This window comes from Peromyscus maniculatus, chromosome 13, assembly GCF_049852395.1.
Source record: "Peromyscus maniculatus bairdii isolate BWxNUB_F1_BW_parent chromosome 13, HU_Pman_BW_mat_3.1, whole genome shotgun sequence".
NCBI lineage: Eukaryota > Metazoa > Chordata > Mammalia > Rodentia > Cricetidae > Peromyscus > Peromyscus maniculatus.
In genome coordinates this window covers 3,606,819-3,629,152 of record NC_134864.1, presented here as the reverse complement: position 1 = coordinate 3,629,152, position 22,334 = coordinate 3,606,819, and the positions used below count along the sequence as shown (strand labels likewise).

General features: G+C 44.2%; 1 protein-coding gene across 7 annotated transcripts in view; it reads right to left on the bottom strand.

Moving 5' to 3' along the window:
• Positions 1–6,036: 6,036 nt before the first annotated feature.
• Cab39 (calcium binding protein 39) overlaps positions 6,037–22,334 on the bottom strand; it is an 81,132-nt gene continuing 64,834 nt past the window's right edge. For all 7 annotated transcript variants that reach the window (XM_076549482.1, XM_076549486.1, XM_076549485.1 and 4 more), the window contains 5 exons: positions 17,546–17,714; positions 13,743–13,802; positions 11,301–11,366; positions 7,352–7,495; positions 6,037–6,737 (listed from right to left, as the gene is read on the bottom strand). In XM_076549482.1, coding sequence (XP_076405597.1) covers positions 6,549–6,737; positions 7,352–7,495; positions 11,301–11,366; positions 13,743–13,802; positions 17,546–17,714 — 628 coding nt within the window. In that variant the 3' untranslated portion in view covers positions 6,037–6,548. The remainder of the gene's footprint in view (positions 6,738–7,351; positions 7,496–11,300; positions 11,367–13,742; positions 13,803–17,545; positions 17,715–22,334) is intronic.

Below are 22,334 nucleotides of genomic sequence, written 5' to 3'. Positions count from 1 at the left end.
CTAACTCTATTGTGTCGAAATATGAACCTTAGCTGCACCATAAGTGAGTTCTGCCTGTTTCCTGTGTGCTGTGATGCCATAGACACTAAACCTGTGTGTTAACAAAACACTGCAGCACTCCACTTGTTTCTTTTGGAAGTTAGAGGAAAAGCATATTTATCTATTTCAAAACCTACATATTCGCCGGGCTGTGGTGGCCCACACCTTTAATCCCAGCACTTGGGAGGCAGAGGCAGGCAGATCTCTGTGAGTTCAAGGTCATCCTGGTCTACAGACTGAGCTCCAGGACAGCCAGGGCTACACAGAGAAACCCTGTCTTGAAAAACAAAAACAACAAAAGCTAGAAAACCCCACATATTCACCTTGGCTGGGGCTCTCCTTCCAGTCATTTCATTAACATCTGCTTCTCTTTCTTCAGCCTAAAATTTCTCTCTAGTATTTATTTCTTCTGAGCAGTAGTCTCTATTGATTTGAAAATGTCATTTCACCTTTACTTTAATCGTTTTCAATTCCATTATTTGCCTGTGCACACGTGCCTTCCACCCTGTGTGTACCAAGGATTAAACTCAGCTGACTTCACTGGCTGAGCCATCTCACTGGTTCCTGGGCATAGAACTCCTGGTTGATTGCTCTCTTTGCTTTGAGCTTTAGCACTCTAGGCACATTATTATTATTGTTGTTGTTGCTGTTGTTATTTTACCTCCTCTGGCTCCTATCCCTCTAATTGAGAAACAGTTGTATCCTTGTTACCCTGAAACTTTTTTGTTTTTTGTTTTTAATTTTTGTTTTGAGACAGTATCTCACTATTTAGCCCAGCAGTCAGATCTGGAAGTCTCTCTCCATTCTCCTGCCTCAGACTCCCGAATGTTGAGATCACAGGCAGGTGCCTCTGGCTCTTGTTTCTCCTATTTGCAGCTCTGTCACAGTTGCCGGCCTGCTCTGGGGACCTCCGCACTGATCTGAGAGTCCACTGAGTGTCTTGGATGCGCTGAATAACAGTGTTGTTATATATGGGTAACTGGGAACCGACCTTCAGGTTAGAATGCGATCATCTCGACTTGTCCATAGCTGTAACTGTGCCCAGTGCCTGACAGGCAGTCTGCAGAGTTCCAACCTTGTATTCTGGTTGAACCTGGAGTTGACCGGTTGCTATTATACCTCTTCTTGGTTCACCTTTGGATCTGATTCTGGCAGCATGGTAGGATCTACTCACCTCAGGAAAGTTCTGGATTCTACAATGGACGTAGTGGCAGACATTTGTAATCCCAGTATCTGGGAGGCGGAGGCTGGAGGATAAGAGTTGCAGCCAGCCTGGATGACACAGCAAGACCCCCAACAAACAAAACGAGCAGCCAAGAATGTCCAGATCTGCACTTCCTTCTACAGCCTGACCCCTACTTTCTTGGTAAAATGTGGAGGAGGCTGTTTCTGGGCCATATATTCAGAGCTCTTCCAGACTCTAACCTGTCATATAAACCCACTCTGCTCCCCAGAGCCCAGCTGATTTTCCCTGTCTTCCTCAACTTCTCTATGCTCAGATAAAGCATTTCTTCACCGGGTGAGGCATTCGGGTGAAAGCCTCTGCCATCATGGGAATTCATTTGGCTCCCTTTGCCTCCACTTTCAGTGGGTGAACAGACAGATGTTGCTTGGGTTCCTCTTGTTAGCTCAAGATCAGAGCCTCAAACCTTCTGAACAGTGCTTGGAAGAGAGGCAGAATCCGGAGCTTCTTGGGTGCAGTCATTCCGGCATGGTGCTGTGCCCACTTACCTGGGGACATCTGACTCTGGGTCCCGGTGAGACGCAATAAGCCACTGAACACGCTGTCTTAGTGCATTGACGTCATGAGTGGCAGGTGTCAGTGTTCAGTCAACAGTACATGTCGCAGTGATAACAAAGCCATCACAAATGGCCAGTAAAGGGACTGGCTTTTTTGTTTTGTTTGAGATGGGAACTCATAATGTAGTCTTGGCTTGCCAGGAACTCACTCTGTAGACCAGGCTAGCCTTGAACTCACAGAGATCCACCTGCCTCTGCCTCCCAAGTGCTATGATTAAAAGCCAGTGTCACCAGACCCAGAGGGATTCGTTTTTATCTCTGTAACCAGAGGAATAATCCAAGTTGGGGAATATTCAAGGACACTGAGAAACATAGACCCCCCACCACCACCACTGGGTTTTCCTATTGCATGGCACTCTCCTCAGCCCCTCTAGAAAGCCCAAGAGTTGGCTCTTAGCCTTCTCCCCATCTTGAACAGTCATGTGGCAAGGAAGGCCAGCAGCAGGAGCAGAAACGAAGCCAGGCACACTGGTTAGAGAGGAAAACCTGTTCTGTCATGGCTCTTCACTGTTGCTCCCAGGTGAACTTGACATCTTGTCTCATGTTTTCATAACCACAGCCAGATTTAAACTGACAGATCCTGACAGTGAGACAGCTTAAAACACTCACAACCGTAAGTCTGGGTCAAAATTCCACATCTTCCATGGGGAACAGAGGCAGTTGGAGGAGCTCTGCAGATACACCCTTTTGTGCCCATGGGGCCATGAAGAGCGAACTGCCACCCAGATAGCCCGCTCTCACACCTATGGTCGCCTCCTCTACAAGGACCCCAGGGACTCTGGGGGCTATTTAGGTGCACATAAGAGAAACCATGGCTTTTCATAAGCCTCTTAGGGTATCAAGGCCTGGGATGTTTGCCCTGCTGTTCTGGAACTTTGTCTTCTAGGTGTGGGGAGTAGGGCATAGGGGGGTATCTTGTCTCCACAACCAGCAGGTCCTGGTCTGTGGGGACCAATCCCAGAATCATAGCAGCCCAGGCTAACCTCTTAGTACGGGTGCCATGAGACATTCAGAGGAGAGCATGTCCAGTCTCGGATGTTGTTGCCTTGTTCTCAGCCACCAGTGTACTCTACAGGAGTATGCCCACATGTAGCCCACAGGAACGCCGGCTGTTGGTTCCCTCTGCACCGCCCCAACACACTTGGAAAATGAGGAGGGCTTTCAGGGTTTGCCACTCAGCCTCTAAAAACCAAAGAACCATGTGGAGGCTGGAACCGCTGCGAAGCCCATGTCAACAACACACATTCACTCAGGGCTTGCTTCCTCCACACCCACGTTTCTATAATCCTGTCTACTCTCTCCTGATTGAAAATGCTGTTCAACCAGGAAGCTCCAGGCTGCCCAGCACAGGACACCCCCAGGCTTCTGGGTCTTTTCAGTCAATGCCTAGGTAAAGCTGCAGCACTAAACCAAGGAGCTACACTGCACTACACTAAACCTCCAGTGGGTTTCAGGCGTGAAAGCAGCTCTGCTTGGTTCAGAATGAATCAAAGCTGGTTAGCATGGTGGATGTTGGGGCTTCAAACTCCAGAGGCAGGCAAGCACTTCTGAGGTTGAAAGCACTGGGTCTCTTTTCCCACCAGCCACAGCTGTCACCATCGCTAGGGCAGCTGCTGGGTACAGTCATCCTATACTTGGGTCCAGAGGAGGGCCCTGTGGCCATCACAACACGGGGAAAGTACAAGGTACTGATGGTCCTGGACACTGACTAAACCCAGCCAAGGGACTGCTGGAGAACGGCACCCAGGAGTTTCCAAGGCTTGCCACTCATTGGTCACTTCATCTTGGCATCTCAACTGAAAGGAAGTCCCAGCCACTACACAGTGTATCCATTCCCACTCCTACCCCATGTGTCAGCTCCAGGACCCACAAGATATAGGTGGTAACAAGCTATTGCTAACAAGCTATTGCTAAGTTTTAATTCTGATCAGCCAAAATTATACAACCTGCCACCTGTGTGGAAACATGGAAGCATGTGTGGAGTCTGTAGACACCGACAAGAAAAGCACTTCCACTGCAGAAAGAAAATTAACTGCAGAGGATATAATCTCTTGTCTAGGAACCTGGTGTGTGTGTGAGAGAGAGGAGAGAGGAGAGAGGGAGAGAGAGAGAGAGAGAGAGAGAGAGAGAGAGAGAGAGAGAGAGAGAGAGAGAGAGAGAGAGAGAGAGACAGACAGACAGACAGACAGACAGACAGACAGACAGACAGACAGACAGACAAGGAAGGGTGGTGTGACATGAACATCATGCTGTACAGAGGGGCAAGCTGGGAAACCTCATGCTGGGTGCATTAGCTCTTGAGTAGGCAAAGAGTGTGATGTAACTGTTTCCTGTCCAGTCTTTAACAAAATGTGTGCTTGTGTCTCTTGATGGGACTCTCCACAGTGACATAATTTGACTGTCTAAAGGACATCACAAGGCAGTTTCTCCAAAATTTTATTTTAATTTAAATTACAGGGCCAGCCAGATATTCTGATAAGAAATTCACTTTTCCTCAGGAGAAAGGAAACACTTCCATGTCATTAACAATTGTATACATCTCCCACTTTTTTTTAAAGGGTTTAAAAAAAATTACATTAAGTAACTGCCTTAAGTAAAATTAACCCTTTATAACACCAAAGAAACCACACCCAGGAGAATCGTTTTGGTAATAGGAACCTAGTAAATGATCACACATCAAATGCAACTTTTCAATTTTGAATGTTTTCACATTGTTCTGTTTTAAAAACAATCCAGAAGTCTTCTCTGCCTCCAGCTTCCAATGCATTAGTAACACACATTTCTTTGACACACCACACTTCATCTTGCACACCAGGATTCTAGCACTACTTCATGTTTGCCCAAGTGGACACTCTTTTCTGTCTGAAGTTCTAAGAGCTAGATGGCAAGGAGACACCCCTTCCACTTGGTGTAAGGACTGCTGTCACACTAAATCCTAATTCACAGCACTGGAGGGCAAGGACTGGGTCAGCTCGGCTGGCTCTGCCTCCTGCTGAGGATTTCTTTGTCCAGGAGACTGAATGCTTTCCCTATTTCTACTAGCGAACATGAATTCTCCCTCTCCTCTCCCTCTCACACACACACCCTGGTGGAGAGAGCCTTGGAAACTCTTCATTGTAGACTGCCATCTAAATGAAATAGAACACACCGGTACCTTCTAGAGTGGTTTTTCTGACTTGTGTTCCTTGAAGGAAACCTTAAAACCTGCTAAGACCCCAGCTGGGAGGCTCCTTTTACTGGTCAATGAATCAGTTAGTAAGAGAGGCTAGCAAAGAATAATGATGTCAATGGTTTAGTCAGCTACAGCCATGATGCACTGGATCGGGCAAACTCTGATTTTAAGTTGTTAGTTGTGATCTGTGTGTCACTGAGACACCATTCTAGTCACTTTATGTAGATAGAGTCTAGGAGATATTGTTCTGCTGTGGTCACAGTCACAAAAAGTGGTGCAAAATCAGTTGCTTTATAAATACTGATAATTTGCAGCATTAAGGAAAAGGACATTAAAAACAATCAATCTCCCCAGAGGACACCTAGGACTAGGGCTCTTCTTTTCCTAAGAAAAGCCAAAGTTTTAATTATTCAGTTTCACGACTACTGTACTGGATATTACTTACTCTAAGAAAGAAAGGGTGCTCTACAGAGGCCCCCCAACCCCACAAAGAATCAGCATTATTAGCATAATCTGTATCATTCATAGATATGGCAATCTTAGGACTCATTTTTAATGAATAAGGCCAATATTCTGCAAGTCCATGTAGTGGACCGAGTTCCAGGACTGTAGTTCCGCCTGCCAACAGCGCCCCACTGTTCTTCTTCTTTTAGTGCTGTGATCCTCAAATGGTAAAATCAGCATTTCCATGTGATCTCAAGTATTCAATTACATATGAGCATTTTTTTTTTTTTTTGCAAAACTCAGGTAATAGTTACATACTACTACAATAACATTCCTCTGCTGTACAAATTAAACGATTTAAAAGAAATGAGCATTCTAAGAATTATATACAAAAGAAACCTGTAAGCAGTGTTGAAATGAAACGTAGGTGCCGCTGCTAGCTCTACTGTTTAAAATTCCTTTCAACACATCCAGGTTCACGAGTCTCAAGAAAATCAAATGTCAAAAAGTTCTAGAAAGCTGTGAAAAGCATATATACACTTTCCTTATGACCTTATGAAGCTCCACACTTGAGAAGTTGCTAAGTTTCAGTATCAATTTATTTGCATGTCAACTTTATGTTCCCCAAAGCTCACACTGGATACAGTTCCCCTCTGATCTCCAAAAATCTCTGTACACGCCATGTTCCTTCGGCGACAGTGGATGATCTGGTTCTGGGATGCTGGGTGTACCCATGCCATACTGCAGAGATCTGCAAAGAGCAGTGACGATGTACAGGTGTCAGCTGATGGCGCTTTCATCATACATTTGCCTTCATGAACCCAGCCACGTTCAGAACTCCTGGAGCAAATGGAGTCTGTGAGTTCTGAAATGACACAGAGATCAGGGAAAGGCCACGTGCGCTCTAATGTGCAAGCAGCAGCAGCAGCTACGCTCTCCAACCTGGACTGAAAAACAAAAAGGTAAAATGAAAACCGTTCACTTAACAGCAGATTAGCAGTAATGTTCCTCATGAATCGATAAGAGTGCCTGATGCTGAGTAGCTAACAGCAAGTGCTCAAGTTGGATGGGATACTGAAGGTGTTTATTGAAATTAGGCTTCTTGCTGAGCTGGTCTCTTCAAATCCCTGATCTGTTTGACTAAATAGGTCTTCTCATCATTGAACTGCTCATCCTCCGTCCTGTCGTTCTGAAACTTGCTGAGGAACTCAATGAGTTTGGTCTGGTTCTTGAGGAGGATGTCTAGGATGGGCTGTGTCTTGTTGGGGTTGGCCACAAACACCTGTGTAAGAGAAAACCATGTCTGTCAGAGAAGCATTCAGAGAACCAAACTCCTGGGCAGATAGAAACTTTACCTGGGCAGGTAATTGGTTTTTGCTTTAGAAGAGCTTATTTTTACATGATACAGAGAAATATTAATGATTACATGTTTTAGCGCAAAGATTGCCAAGCTCATTCTGCCAACTTTGAAACGTAGTCAGGACTAAATACTGGCTTTGATTTTAAAATCAAATAAATTATTTCTGGGCACAAGTTAGATTAGATCTTAAGAGGATACCCCTTCCATCCCCAAAGCATTACACAATACTTTTGGCTTTGCATTTGCCCTCAATCCACTGCAGATAGCCTGTGAATGGGAGGCCAGCCTCAGATGGGGTGGATGGGGGAGGAGGGCAGCAAGGGAAACACTTCTCTCAACAACCTTCTGTGCAAGCTGTTTCCTGCCCCCTCTACTCTACGTTCCTAGTCTCCAGTCCAAACGGCCCGCCCATTTCCAGGTCCCAGCGTCTGTCTAGACACTGAACTGAGTACCACACTGGTCACGGTAATCAGGCAGTCTTTAGGAACTGTAATGAACAGCTCTGAAGGAGAGCACTGTTTGGCAGTGTAGCCCACCTTGAACACGTGAAAGGCCTCAAACTGGATGTTTCGGCTCTTGTCTCGGAGGAGGTTCATCATTAATTTGAGGTTCTCAGGTTTACTGATGTATTTCGTCATAATCGTGAAGTTGTGTCTATCTAACAGCAGTTCACCAAGAAGCTGAGAACACATTTATTAAATTAGTAAGCCTTAAAGCAAACAAAACAAAACAAAACAAAACAAAACAAAACAAAAAAACAACAACCCCACTTTATAGTAATCAGGAGACTAGAGACAGGTTTCAAGAAACAGCAAAAATAAAAAATAAAAATGAACAACACAATAAATAACCACTACCCAAGAAAGTGGTCAGAACAAAGGATACTAGGAATTTCTGTTCATTAATCTTAACTAAGCCCCTCTCCCCTACACGTTTTAAATTATATTTAGCAGGGCTTTCCAAGATGAAGGGTGATGTCTGCCTAAACACATGCTAAAGTTTTCCTTTTCGCCGGGCGTGGTGGCGCACGCCTTTAATCCCAGCACTCGGGAGGCAGAGTCAGGTGGATCTCTGTGAGTTCGAGGCCAGCCTGGGCTACCAAGTGAGTTCCAGGAAAGGCACAAAGCTACACAGAGAAACCCTGTCTCGAAAAACCAAAAAAAAAAAAAAAAAGTTTTCCTTTTCTCACACCTGCCCCACAGAGCTGTATGTCCAGCGGAGGCTCCCCAACAATCCTGACTGTTAAGGACTCCAGCAGTGAGCTGAGACCATCTCTGCCTGTTCCAGTGCGTCCTCGGCAGACCATATAAACTCACAGCATGCGAACGGTTACTGCTCAGTTGAGCTCTTCCTCCGTGTGTGCTTGTGCTAAGCTCAAGCTACAGCCCAGTGTGCCCAGTGTGTCAGCTGTGAACCCTGCCAGGAGCAGGCATCAGCACCGTCTTTGTGTCCTGTGCCAGCCTGCCTGGGTTTAGACATGTAACCTGGAGTGTGACTCGCCTTCTTTGTGTGTTATCTTCACGGTGTATCCAATGAGGTCGGGATGGGACTGACCTCTGGAGACTCAAGTGTGATCATATGGGGACATAAGCACAGAATTGTGCCTGATGGCAGCTGCTTTTTTAGCAACCAACCTGGTTCCCAGATGAGCTCTAGATATTTGACATTTCCTAACAACTGACCTCTAGGTAAACAGCTTCTCATTATACAAAAAACAAACACCAAAAACCAAGACTCAAAAACTGTGGTGCTGGCTGGAGACATGGCTCAGTGGTTAAGAATACGTGCTGTTCTTGCAGAGGTTCCTATCACCCACGTGGGCTGCTCATGGCTGTTCTGTAACCAAAGCTCCAGGAGGATTTCACATGTTCTCTTGGCCTCCCCTCCAGCACCTGTATTCATATCCCCACCCCCAAATCTGTTGGTCAGGAAAACTAATCTATGCTACCTAAGATTCATAAAGAATTGATAAAACTTAGGTTTCAGGCTGGCAAGATGGCTCAGTGGGTGAAGGTGCTTGCATATCAAGGCTGACAGCCTGAGTTCGATCCCCAGGACCCATGCGGTGGAAGGAGAGCACTGACTCCCTAACTTGTCCTCTGACCTCTGCACGTGCCCCATTCCCCACATAACGGAAGTGCAGTGTGATAATTCTTGTCCAAGAACTCACTCTGTAGACCAGGCTGGCCTTGAACTCAAGAGATTCACCTGCCTCTGTATCCTGAGTGCTGGGATCAAGGCTTGTGCCAGCAATATAATAATTTCTATAATTAACAACTTCAGGCTTCATATTATTGAGTCCTATAATCACTAATTTTCAAGGTAGTTAGCGGCCTGCCTGCATTCTATGAAGACTCACAATGGGTGTTCCGGATGTGGCTTTCATTGCGTTCACCATCTATCACAGAAGCTACAGGCATTCTGAATCAAGACTAGCTGCAGTTTAGTTATCTCAAACAAGATGACTGAGAACTTGAAGGCTTTGGACACTGAAAATGAAGTTTTACCCAGGGATATAAAGTTGCTGCCAGCAGGGAAGGAATAGTGTCTCATCAATACAAAATCAGGTACTTTTGAGGAATTCTGAGCAAAGTGGAAATTAAAATACATCCAGTAAACTTTTAAATGAGATTCTAAATCCTTGGAATTCCACCTCCAGGTCCTGTAGAAATAACTTCCTGACACCTGGATGTGTTGCCTCATAGTTAATAACCACCATAAGACATACAGGGGCCTGCATCTGTCTTGTAAAGTCAGACAACACACATTTTAAACTTGGTAGGCCATATGATCTCTGTGACAACCACTTGAATCTGTTGATACAGTTTCAAACAGCCAAAGACGATATATAAATAAATGTCTGTGTTCCTATAAAACTTTATTTACAAAAATCAATCAGTTGGCTGAGTTTGGACTCTAGGCTGTAGTTTGCCAGCTGCATGTGTGTGGTTTACAAACATGCTGATGTGTGTGTAGGCACACATGTGTGCTGTATATGGATAGATGGGTATATGGGTGTGTGTGTGTGTGTGTGTGTGTGTGTGTGTGTGTGTGTGTGTGTGTGTGTGTGTGTGTGTGTGTAGGCCAAAGACCAATACCTGTGTCTGTCTTAGCCACTTTTCCACTTGCCATATTGAGGCAGAATGTCTTACTCGAACCTAGAGTTTGTTGATTTGGTTTAGCATGCCGGCTTGACCCCAGGCTCCCGTCTCCACAACCCAAGCACAGGCTGACTGCTGTGGCTGCCCAGCATTCAGGTGGGTGCTGGCATCTGACGCTAGTCCTCATGCTTGCATGCAAGTACTCGGCCCACTGAGCTGTATCCCAACTCCTTAGTCTGCCAATGGTTCACTCTTACATCTAGCAGGATTAAGGTTCAAATGGAACTGTCCATATCCTGTGTTGATAAAAGCAAGCAAAGCTATGCATTTCAGTTTCACTATTCACATGCTGGCCCCCAACCCTTACTGCCAAGTCTATACCACATGTGGTGTACGCTTTATCTAGTTGGCACGAATCCATTTAAAAGTATGTTTCTGCAAGGCATGATGCTGTGAATGTACTGCTATGATTGACTGATAAATAAAACACTGACTGGCTAGTAGCCAGGCAGGAAGTATAGGCGGGACAAGCAGAGAGGAGAATTGAGGGAACAGGAAGGCGGAAGAGGAGGAGGTACTGCCAGCCGCCATGTAGAGGAGCAGGATGTAAAGTACCGGTAAGCCATGAGCCACGTGGCAAGGCATAGATTAATAGATATGGGTTAATTTAAGATATAAGAACTAGATAACAAGAAGCCTGCCACAGCCATACAGTTTGTAAGCAATATTAAGTCTGTGTGTTTTCTCGGTAGGGTCTGAGCGGCTGCGGGACTGGCGGGTGAGAGAGATTTGTCCTGACCGCGGGCCAGGCAGGACCAGGAAAACTTCAGCTACAGGTCCACGCTTGTCATTTCACTGGGAGGCTTTTCACAGAGGCATTTCACAGAAGGATTCAAGCTCAATTTTAGCTATATAGCAAGACCCTGTCTCAAAACCAAAATGAAACCAAAATCAACAAAAATTTCTTTTCTTGGGGGTTTTTCGAGACAGGGTTTCACTGTGTAGCTCTGGCCATCCTGGAACTCAGAGAGATCCACCTGCCTCTTGACTCCAGAGTGCTGGGATTAAAGGTACATGCCACCACTGCCCAGCCCAATAAAAACTTCAATCCCTATAAAAATATTTCAGAATCTAAAATACTGCACTGTTAGGAGATAAAATCCTCCTCCATCTCCTGTTATATTCCCTTTTGATGTCTCTACCTTACATGTGGGTATTTACCCCATAAAGACTACTAATAAACCCCAAACTCTGCAAAAGTCCTGATTACTCCCAAATCACAAATGTATTTTCTCCTAAATTCTACACCCAACATTCTCCAAATTCAAGTTGCAAATACACAATGAAGAGGAACAAATGACACAAGAAAGAGAATCAGACATACCTTCAGTGACTGTCTCTTTGTCACATAATTTTCTGAATGAAGTAGCTTCTCATATTCACTGAAAAACTGAGACCAGAAAACATACATCAAGGTTAAGGAAAAGGAGGAGAGATAGCATTATAAAGTTCAGGGCCGACTCTGAACATCAGCAAAGGCCCATGCTCTCTAGATACTGACAGTGGTGTCAAACCTTCCTCTCTGTGCTGCTCCTCTATGCAGGGAGCTCCCGGGACTGGTCCCTCCAGGGTCTAGCAAGATCCAGAGACTGCTCTGACAAAGTCCTCCTCTGCACCCTAAATCATCTGCATAAAGCACTAACTCCTTCTCACAGTTTCCACACTCATTGCTTGGTGTTAGACTAGAAAATTCCTATTTATTTTATATACAGGGACTCAATTCATCTCAACAACAAAGAGAAAAATGATGCTGTTCTTTCAAGGTATAAAGTTGAGGAGAAACCCAGCAGTGTGTTAAGCAGAGGTCTGGGAAGGTGAGAACTGGGTTCCAATGTGAACGGAGCAGCACTGCTTAGAAATGGGCAGAGGAAAAGATATTCCTGGAAGAAACACAAAAAAAATCATTGCTTGAGAAACTGGAGAGTACAAAGCTGTAAACCAGAGCTGACAAGAGCCCACCAGGTCTTCAAAGTGGCAACACTAACAAGAACATGTCACCAGGGTAGGAGCCATTAAAGCCAACCCATGCCAGGCAATCTGAGTCCCCTTCAAGAATGTCAACAGAAAATTCAGAGCAACCAGTACACATCTTTTGGTCTTTTAATTAATTGCTCTCCCCATGCTTTAGTCATTTAAAAACAAAAACAACCTAAGTGCTCAGGATTTTAGGAGCATGTACTTTATTTGTTAGGACTTCAATCCCTTCTCCCTCAGATCTGACTGTAGTTCACACATTTCTGCTAGTTGTCTCTTTCTAAAATCTTACTAGCTGATGTCTCATCCACTAATAATACATAGGAAACTATTTTACTTCAACATTAAAACAGACTTCATCGTGTATAGGAAGTTTCTTTAAATAAGGTGGTCTATGTGTAGGAGGTTTTAAATTAAGATAGTAACATGTAGTAACAGAGGTCCCGATTACTAACTGCTTATAATGTTCTAGCATTATCTCTGTGAGTTTTAGCATCAGAAGGCCACACACTATTAGTAGGCAGGTGCTATTCTGAGGTTAAAGAGGTCACAGAGAGTGACCTTTGGTCTTACTAGCACTTGAAACCAGACTCAGGCAGTTTGATGGTAGAGCAGTGTTCTCCACCTTCCTAATGCTGTGACCCTTTAATACAGTTCCTCATGTTGTAGTGACCCCCAACCATAAAATTATTTTGTTGTTATTTCATAACTGTAATTTTCCCACTGTTAGGAATCATAATGTAAATATCTGATATGCAGGACATGTGGCAGCTCACAGGTTGAGAACCACTGTGTTAAAGCCTATAAGCCCCAAGGCAATGAAGGCTGCCGCCTCAAACCAGACACACACAAAAGGAAACATCCATGTCCAAACACTCATGGCAGAAATACAGTGCTGTCAATGTTTCAGCCATTTATGAGGCTGCTTGCTTAGCGACATGCCATGATGCTGCTGGAGAGGGGAGAGAAGCAGAAGGAACATACGAGGAAGCACAGGTTCTGTCTCTAAAGACCTTATGATGGAGTGGACTAGGAAAGCAAATGATGAACCATCAGCAACATTTAAAACAGCAAAAATTTAAACTACTAGGAGAATTAAAAAACTAAGGTGAGTCTTGTGGGACAGACAAGAGGTTTAAGAGGACAGGTATTCTAAGTCTCTAAATGTCCCATCAGCTCTGGGAACTACTGTGGCACACACAGCGAGACGCCCTCCAGAGGAAGGCACTGTAGCCCTGGGGCAGCTGTGTGACTGAAGGACAGTAAGTCGTCCAAGCACCTGGGATCACGACAGCTCTCTGGGGGTCACTGACAGAGCTGGAAGCAATGTCCCCATTTTATGAACGAGGAGGATCTCTAAGCCACCCAGCAGTAAGTGCCTTGGCCATGGCCACAAGGATTATGCAGGGAGGCAGGAGCAAAGCTGCCGTCCTGCCAACTCAGGCCAGCGCTGCTCCAACCCATCAGCTGCTGCCTCTTTCTGTTTGTAGGGAGCAACTGATGGAAAAGGAAGAAAAAGTAAAAAAAGCCACACTAAATTCTCTTTGCATCTTAGCTAGATTATCATCCAGGAGCAAAAATGACCATTTCCTCTTCTAAAATAAGAAAAGACGCAAGGGGCAGTGTATGAATCAAGACTTAGCAGTACTCCACATTGTTTCAGTAAAGCAGTAATTACCACTTACAAACACCGTAGAGTCAAATACTCTGATACAAAACCTACCTTAAATCTTCAGTTAATTTCTGTTAAAAAAAAGTTAGAAATGTTATTTAAAATATGTCACATACTTACTCTATCATAATGCTGTTCCAAAAATTCTGCACTCAGCAATTTATGTCTTGTGAGTAAATCCTAGAAAAAGAAAAATATGTATTTTTATAGTTGTTCTCCATTAATGTTTTCCTAGGAAAGAGAATTCTAAAATATTCTGTGCCAAATTGACTGATAAACGGATGTTAAATGTTAGCAGACAGTATTTAATATTTCATTATGAATTTTACTCAGGACCATAAAGTTAGCCATGATACAACCTTGGTATCCCTCGGTCAGATACCTCATTTCGGCTCTCTGGAGCTGGCTCGAGCACATGGACAGCAGCACTTCAGCTCGAGTTCCTTTGTGGAGATATACTGGGACTCCTGATCTGTCGCTCACCTCCTGATAACCTCCCTTCACAGAGGCTTTCTACGCGTCCGTCCAATTGTCTGCTCCTGACCCCCAACTCTGACTTGACATCACTTCCTCAGGAAACCTTTGCTGACTGGTCATAGATGTGACTCTACGTTTGTTTTTTTGGTTTTTCGAGACAGGGTTTCTCTGTGTAGCTTTGCGCCTTTTCCTGGAACCCACTTGGTAGCCTAGGCTGGCCTCGAACTCATAGAGATCCGCCTGCCTCTGCCTCCCGAGTGCTGGGATTAAAGGCGTGCACCACCACCGCCCGGCTGTGACTCTACATTTGTTTGTGGGGTTATTTAGTAAAGCCCACCCCCCTTCATTAGACTGTCACTTCCATAAACACACGGATCACACTGATTTTTACAAGCTTTGAGTTTCTGGCACCTAAACACTACCCAGTAATAGCAAGGGCTTAGTATTACTAAGTAAATCAACGAACGAACGAACCAAGAAAATCAGAAGACATGTCTGGGAAAGCATGACATTAAATGTTCTTCACAGTATGCTTTTTAAGAAGGCTTCTAACCCCACCTCCAAGATTTACAGCTACTCAAACTGCTGGATAGGGTTTGTGCTGAATTCCCTCACTTAAATAAGGATGTTCAGGAAACTGGTCATTTTCTCCAAGTCTCCCATGAGAATTAAACAGGTAAAATAAAAAAGAATTCAGTTCCAGCATTTTTGGAGATGCAGTAGTCACTCTGTAGAAACCTTCAGCACACATCTGCTGCCTAGCCTGACTTTACATACAGGACCTCCACTTGGCAGATACCCCCAACTCTGCTGTCATAGGCAAAGAGGAAAGTGGTGGTGTGGCCAGTACTTTAGCAAGTACTGATGGCTGCAACCCAGAGAGGAACACAATGATGCCAAAGGGAGGTATTAACGGAGAAAACACCCAAGCCTGCCTGTCAAAGAGAGCACTCTCCACCCCTTAGCCTGCTACCATGCTTAGGACCACAAGGTATCGGTTAGGTACCACAAGGACAGGGCTTCAATATATGAGCCACTGCTGAATCCCCAGACCTCAAAACAACACCTAAAACAAGGCAGTACTCAGAAACTGGATGGATGGATGGATGGATGGATGGACGGATGGACGAGTGGGTGGGTTTAGTAAGAGATGTGTCTGTACACAGTCAGTGCCATTTCTTTTTTGTGGCTGAATAATTCTTGTGGACAATTTGAGTAAGTGCAGCCAGAGCCTGCTGCTCTCTGGTCACAGTCTACAGAAGACTAATAGAGAGGGCATCTAAGAGGTGCTGACGCTCAACCCAGCCTGGAGTTTCAGAACAGGTAAGTACAAAGCATTTGCTCTAAGATGCAAAGGTCTATGATATAAAGAGGAGCAAGAGATCGACAAAAGGGCCACATGGCAGAAAGGGAGATCCCCAACATCTCTCTACCCACGTGTTATCATCTGGGAACTCAGACTGTGGTCAATATGGGAAACAAATTTCTATGGTGTCAGGGTAGATGGGACCGAAGGGGGTACTTTAGGCAGCTAACGCAGGAGTTGGACCTTATATATAACAGCATGAAAGCCTTCTGTGAAGACGTCCAGGGCCTGGGATGGCAGAGGATTTGTTGGAAATGAGTACTTGCTAAGAGCTGGCTAATATTACAGAGGGAAAGGAAGAGACAGGGTCGCTGGAAGTACCTTCATCTCCTGGAACAAGGAAGGAACCTTAAACTGGGGTTAGATTAGGTGGTAGCAAAAGTGAAGGGAAAAGGACTTGTAGTCAGCGACTTAGAAAACCTGGTCTAATCTGAGGTAGACAGAGGGTGGCGGCGCACGCCTTTAATCCCAGCACTCGGGAGGCAGAGGCAGGCAGATCTCTGTGAGTTCGAGGCCAGCCTGGTCTCCAAAGCGAGTTCCAGGAAAGGCGCAAAGCTACACAGAGAAACCCTGTCTCGAAAAACAAAACAAAACAAAACAAACAAAACAAAACAAAACAAACAAACAAACAAAACAAAACAAGGGCTGGAGAGATGGCTCAGAGGTTAAGAGCACCGACTGTTCTTCCAGAGGTCCTGAGTTCAATTCCCAGCAACCACATGGTGGCTCACTACCATCTGCAATGCGATCTGGCGCCCTCTTCTGTACACATAATAAATAAATAAATCTTTAAAAAACAAAACAAAACAAAACAAAAAACCCAAACCCAACCCCCAAAAAAGGATCCGTCCCCAATACAACTTGGGGAAAGGGGTGTGTGGATTGTGTCTGACGTCTAGCAGAGAAGAGAGAGCAGCCATAGTGACCACTCCATGTTATGAGCTCAAATTCACTGCAGTTTGCTTTGTACAGGACAATTACATATATGTATTTGAGGTCTTCCCTAAAGCTTCTGCAGAAGTTGTACTGATTCTGGGAGATGAATCCTGGGCACCACTCACACCATGGCACTATTCTCAGCCAGGGTGAAACCCTACTGGCCAGTTCCCAGGCCTTCATCCTGTCCCAATGTAGTCATCACCCTCACATATGTCCTTACCGCAGGTGCTCTTTATTAAAAAGCTGAGCTCTTACTAGGAAAGTGAGCTTTTCTCACCGTGTGTTCATGGCGTCTGAGTGTGAGTGAGCTACATGTAAGTATACGAAACACGAATCCAACAACTTATAAGGTCATTTAAGGGGATATAATACATCAAGATTTATCCTCATGGGGGAAAAAAGAAAATATAAGATTGCTGCTTCATTTATATACCATAAACAGAAGCTTGCAACTAAAGAAACTGGTGGGGTCACACACATGCATTCAGTATATGAAAAGGCACAGGGAGGTAAGTTAGGCAGATGGGGATGGAGGGAACAGTAGAGATGATCCTGCCACTTTGCTGTGACTCAATTATGCTCTGGTGTGAGGAAGTGAACCCTGCCTTGGGCCTGTCAACAATAGTGGGTTTCTCCATACTGAATGTGGTTCTTATATTAATAACATATATTCCAAAAAATATGGTCTCTAAGCAGAGGCAATCACATCACCTCATCTAGTGCTAACCAAAGGAAGTACTGCAGAGAATTCCCCCATCACAAGAGAAAGCCTGGTTGGTGGGTATTCTGTATATTATCCACGCCACGTTTAGTGGATGATTTAACAGGAAAAGTGCAATTTTGACCTTACAAGACTTTTGCCTTTCCAATGAGATAGGAGAATTTAATTTTCCCACCTTTTTATGCTGTTCTGGTTTGTGTGTGTGTGTGTGTGTGTGTGTGTGTGTGTGTGTGTGTGTGTGTGTGTGTGTGTGTGTGTGGCGGGGGTTTACTACAAATACCTAAAACATACCAATTCATATAAAATACATCTTTTTTTATTTCCACTAGAGGGCAGTCGTGTATAGAGTAGGGGAGACACAAAGACTGGGAAACTGCAAAGCTGATCTGACTTGCAAGTGTGTTTAGAATTCCATGTTACCTTGAACGTGGCAAATGCATCTGAAGCTATGTCAAACGTTGACATTTCAACATATCTGAAGAAATCATAAAACTGTTCCGACCACAAAATGATTTTTGCAAGTGGTTCATGTCTGATGCATTCTCTTAACATTATTCCACAATTAAGGGCTATTTCTGGAGATTCATACCTGTAAAAACAAAACAAAGCAAATAAAAGCCATATATGATTGCTCTTTCAAAACAGCAAAAGTGAGCATTTCAAACTTTCTCAACAGAAGTTTCAGACACTCCTAACTAAGTGACCACAGCAGGGTCACTTAATCTGGACCCTACAGCTGTGTGCAGAGATGGATAGCTGCCTTCAATGAAGAAAAATCAGCTACGGCAGAAACCACAAGAGCAGAAGTTCCGTGTCTGAAAACATCTAGAAAGAAGTGCCCGGACCATTCGATCCATGCGCTTAGCTTTTACCTACTGTGCTCACAACAACCAGAAGAACCAAAAAATTGAATAGAAGAGTAATACAGAATACTCTTTCCAACTTCAGGAATTCGGTATAAACATGGTATAAACATAGGTCCATCAAATATACAGCATTAATACTGTATTAATAATCACTGTTTCAACACAGTTCTTTCAGACCCTTAGATACATGTAAATCCTATAAAACTGCAAGCCTCATTCCAAGGAGTTTACAGAGCATCTCTACCACAAAGAACCTGGGGACCCTAAGAGTACACAGGGGACCCCAAGACCCTGGAGCCTCCTCAACACCTCTCCAAACACAGCCTTTCCCTTTCTTCTCAGCTCCGTCTCGGCATTTCTTCTTCCCTTCTCAAGCACACCGCCGCCTTTCACAGGCTGACACCTGCTCATACAGGCTGCTCTCATCTTCCATGCTACACTCACTGGCTCTAGCTCTTTCCCACTGACAATCTCCCGTAGGTTTTTTGTTTGGTTGGTTTTTGGTAGTCAGCATTTCCCAATACTCTAGTGAAATAATTACTTGGCCAGCAGAGACTTCCCTTTGGCCAAAACAGAACTAACCAAGCTCCATCTGTGTAATGTCCTGATAGTATTCATCTTTGCTTGGCTTTCTCTTTTTGGTTTTGGTTGGTCAAACCCAAAGACCCGTGAATGCTGGGTAAGTATTCTATCACGGGGCTAATCCACCCCCACCCAGCACTATCCCATCTCTGAAAAAAATAGGATAGAAAAAACTCCTCCCAGTTCTCCTTTTTCTCTCCCTGATGGTTCCCCTTTCTTTCTGCTGAGGTCTTCACCTGCTAAGGAGCGCCCACAATGTCACGGCCCCCACCACCATAATGAGTTTCCTTTCCCAGTGTCTCTGACAGTCTCAAGTAAAGGTCGACATAAGCTAAGTGCATCTAACGTGAAATCTCATCCCTCCGTTCCACACCAGGACCCAACCCCTGCCCCTCAGCTCTCATCCTGGCAGGACTGCTTTGTCACCAACACCTAGTCTAACAGTCCATGGTGGTGCGATGGCCGTCATGTTGGCTACTAAGCCATGAGCATTTGAAATGTGGCTAGTGCAAAAGAGGGATGAAATTGCCACAATTTAAAATGAAGTCATTACATATGGTTAATAACTACTCCATTAGACAGTGCAGTTCAAAAACTTCCCTTCTTCCTATCCCAGCTCCAAATCTCCAACTTTCAAGAACTTCCTGTTTTGGAATCATCTGGACTCTTTCATACTTCTTTTAGAGTCTCTTAGCTTTGCTTCCTCTGTCTATTTCCACTGCTGCCTTCACTCGTGAACGTTCTAACCAGCAGCACGTCTGCTCAAGCGCGGCCTTAAGTCACCCACCCAACAAACAAGCTCACCACCAGTATTTCTAGTTTAGCAGTTCAAAACTACAGCCAAAGCAACTGCTGGGCTCACGGTCCAGTCTTCCCCTCACTGGATCCATTGCTCTGGGACAGGCCATCTCCTAGCCTGGCATAAAATGCTGCTGATCACATGGTATTCATTCCTGCCCTGGACCTTTACACCAGAGATATGCCACCAGGATCCTTTGCTTTTACTGACCCTTGCAAACCCACGGACCCTGAGATCCTGCAGTCTTAACTTGTTGCCTAGCAGCCCTATCTTTGTCCTCTCACTGTACATATGCTCATGGATCCTCAACCAGAGCAGGCCTGCCTTCCTCTGCCTCACTTAGGGCACGGCACTCAGCATGCTGACTGGCTCTTATTTGATTAAAATTTCTGTTCACAAAATAGCTGATCACACCATTAATCTTGCTTATCTCTAATAAACAGGAGACTAGCAGGACAAGTAATGCAGTCTGGTACAAGTTTGACAGGTTTTGATGGGAGTTTGTCAAGCTTGTCTCAATGATTAAACCATAAGCCAGTGAGTACAAGACAAACAGTTACTCTGTACAACCTGTTAACACTAGACTAGAGATCACAGTAGATTAAATAGCCAGTAAAATTCTACTGTTTCCAAACCCAGGCCAATGCTGGTACTTCCCATATGCACACTAGAACTAGCAGCACAACCAGCCAATGACAGGTATCTTAAAAGATGGCTTACAGTGGCTTCTTAAAGAATGCTACCTCCCAGGTCAGGCAGGAATCATATAAAATGAGTAAGGGAGCAGAAAGCAAAGAAGCCATCACAGGGCAACTGGACTCTACCAAAAGAACAAAGGGGCCAACCAAATGAGCATACAGTGGCCTAAGATGAGACAACTTAAATTTAAAAAAGTAATGTTCACAAAGGACCACATGTTTGTGATGGTTAATATACTGACAGTCGACTTGACAAGAGGCAAGCCTCTCAGCACACCTGTGAGGAATGATCTAGACCAGGTTAGTTTCTGGACATGCTTGTGAAGGAGGATCTTGATGTGTGAAGTGGGAAGACCGCCTCAGCTATGGTCAACACCACTCCAGGAGCTCGGTCTGCAGTCTTGGACTAAATGAAAAGGTGAAAGTGAGCCAAGCGCCAGCGCTCGTCACTTCCTGGCTGTGGTGCAATGTGACCAGCGGCTTCAAGCTCCTTCACCATGGCTTCCCACTACATCCTTCAACTGTGATCACAAAGTCAAACCCTTCCTTCCTTAAGTTGCTTTTGTTAGGATTATTTTAGTATAGCAACAGGAAAGTGCCTGATACAACATCCAATATCTATTCAATGTGTATCCAAGTTAGTAGCTAGAGCACCAATGAATTCAAAGAATGGCACTGGCTTTCCCCAGACAGACTGTATCAGGAGCTAGCCAAGTCATCACTGTCGAGAGGTTCTACTTTATGGGGGGGGGGGACGACACACACAAAAACTTTTAATTAGAAGAAGCAATACCAGAATCTACAGTGAACTCTCATTTCTTTATTTACTTACTGATTGTTTGATTGATTGGAGGCAAGGACTTGCTATGTAGCCCTGGCTGGCATCAAACTCATGGAGATCTACCTGCCTCTGCCTCTCAAGTACTATGATTAAAGGCCTGTGACACCACATCTGGCATAGTAAACTGGTGTTTTAAATCAGGATAATATCCTTGGTAGGTATAAAAATCATCTAAATTCATATAAAAGTCCATGGTGAAAGTTTGATAGCAAACTTCAAAATGAACAGACAAGATCTGTATCCAACCAATGATTACTCTCAACTTCATTTTCAGTGACACAATGGTGCTTATAACATGTGACAGGCAGTACATGGCATCACCCATGATGCTTTGCTCAACGTGAATCTAAATCTTACCCATCAGTTCCAAGGGATAAGAGATGGTGAATTATGCTAAATAATATCATAGGAATGTAAATTTAAAATATAAAACAAAAATATTTTTTCAGAGACAGTCTCATTATGGAGCTCAGGCTGGCCTATTAAACTTTCAATGCAGCACAACAAAATGACTGTGACCCTGGGGGAGCCTCCTGCTTTTGCTTCCTAAGTGATGGGATAGACATGTGCCATCACACTCTAGTAAAATAAGTAGCTTTCTACAGAACAAATGACCCAGTTGCTTAATAAATGGCATATATTTTTTTAAATGAGGGGATTAACTATTACAGATTAACTAAGAGTTTTATCTATAAAATTCAGTTTGTAAACCTTGTTAAAAAAGAAAACCAATTTAAACAAACTCATTTTGTTAAAATCAAGCAAATACAGAAGCTGGGCCCTGGGTTGTAGCAGGTATGTAGAAGGTACTGTGGTTGTTCCAGCCTGCATGGTACACACACTGTATGTGCGTGATGGCCATGGATGAACAAGGCCATCATTGTGTGTAAGGAAGAAAGAGTGAGGACCATAGCAAGCAGGGATGGCATAAGGTTAATGGCTCTGGTGAGGTGTTCTGGGTGGGAAGGTCTGCTGTCTTTTCTTTATGGTTGTATGCTCAGTTCCCTAATAAAGTGCAGTGGAAGGAATGTGGGTGTGGGTCCCAAGCCGAGCTCCACTCTCAGGCTTTTCCTTCTTGCTGAGGATTCTGCTCTGACCAGCTCAGGTGAGAGCTTTAAACTTTAAACTGTCCTTCAAAAATCTTATTTTAGCCTAGAGTTAACAGCTCACACTTTTAATCTTAACATTTAGAAAGTAGAGGTAGGTGAATCTTTTAAGTTCAAGGCCAGCAAAAGTTACACAGTGAGACATAAGTTGTGTGTGTGTGTTTTAAATTTTATATACTGTCTAAAAAATATTTACATCAAAGTTGTCATGAAATAATAGGAAGTGTTAACTAATTTATAGATTTTTAATAAACCTCTGGCTTTTATGGCAAAGGAAATTCTGGCTTCAATAACACATTTTTAAGAACACTCAAATT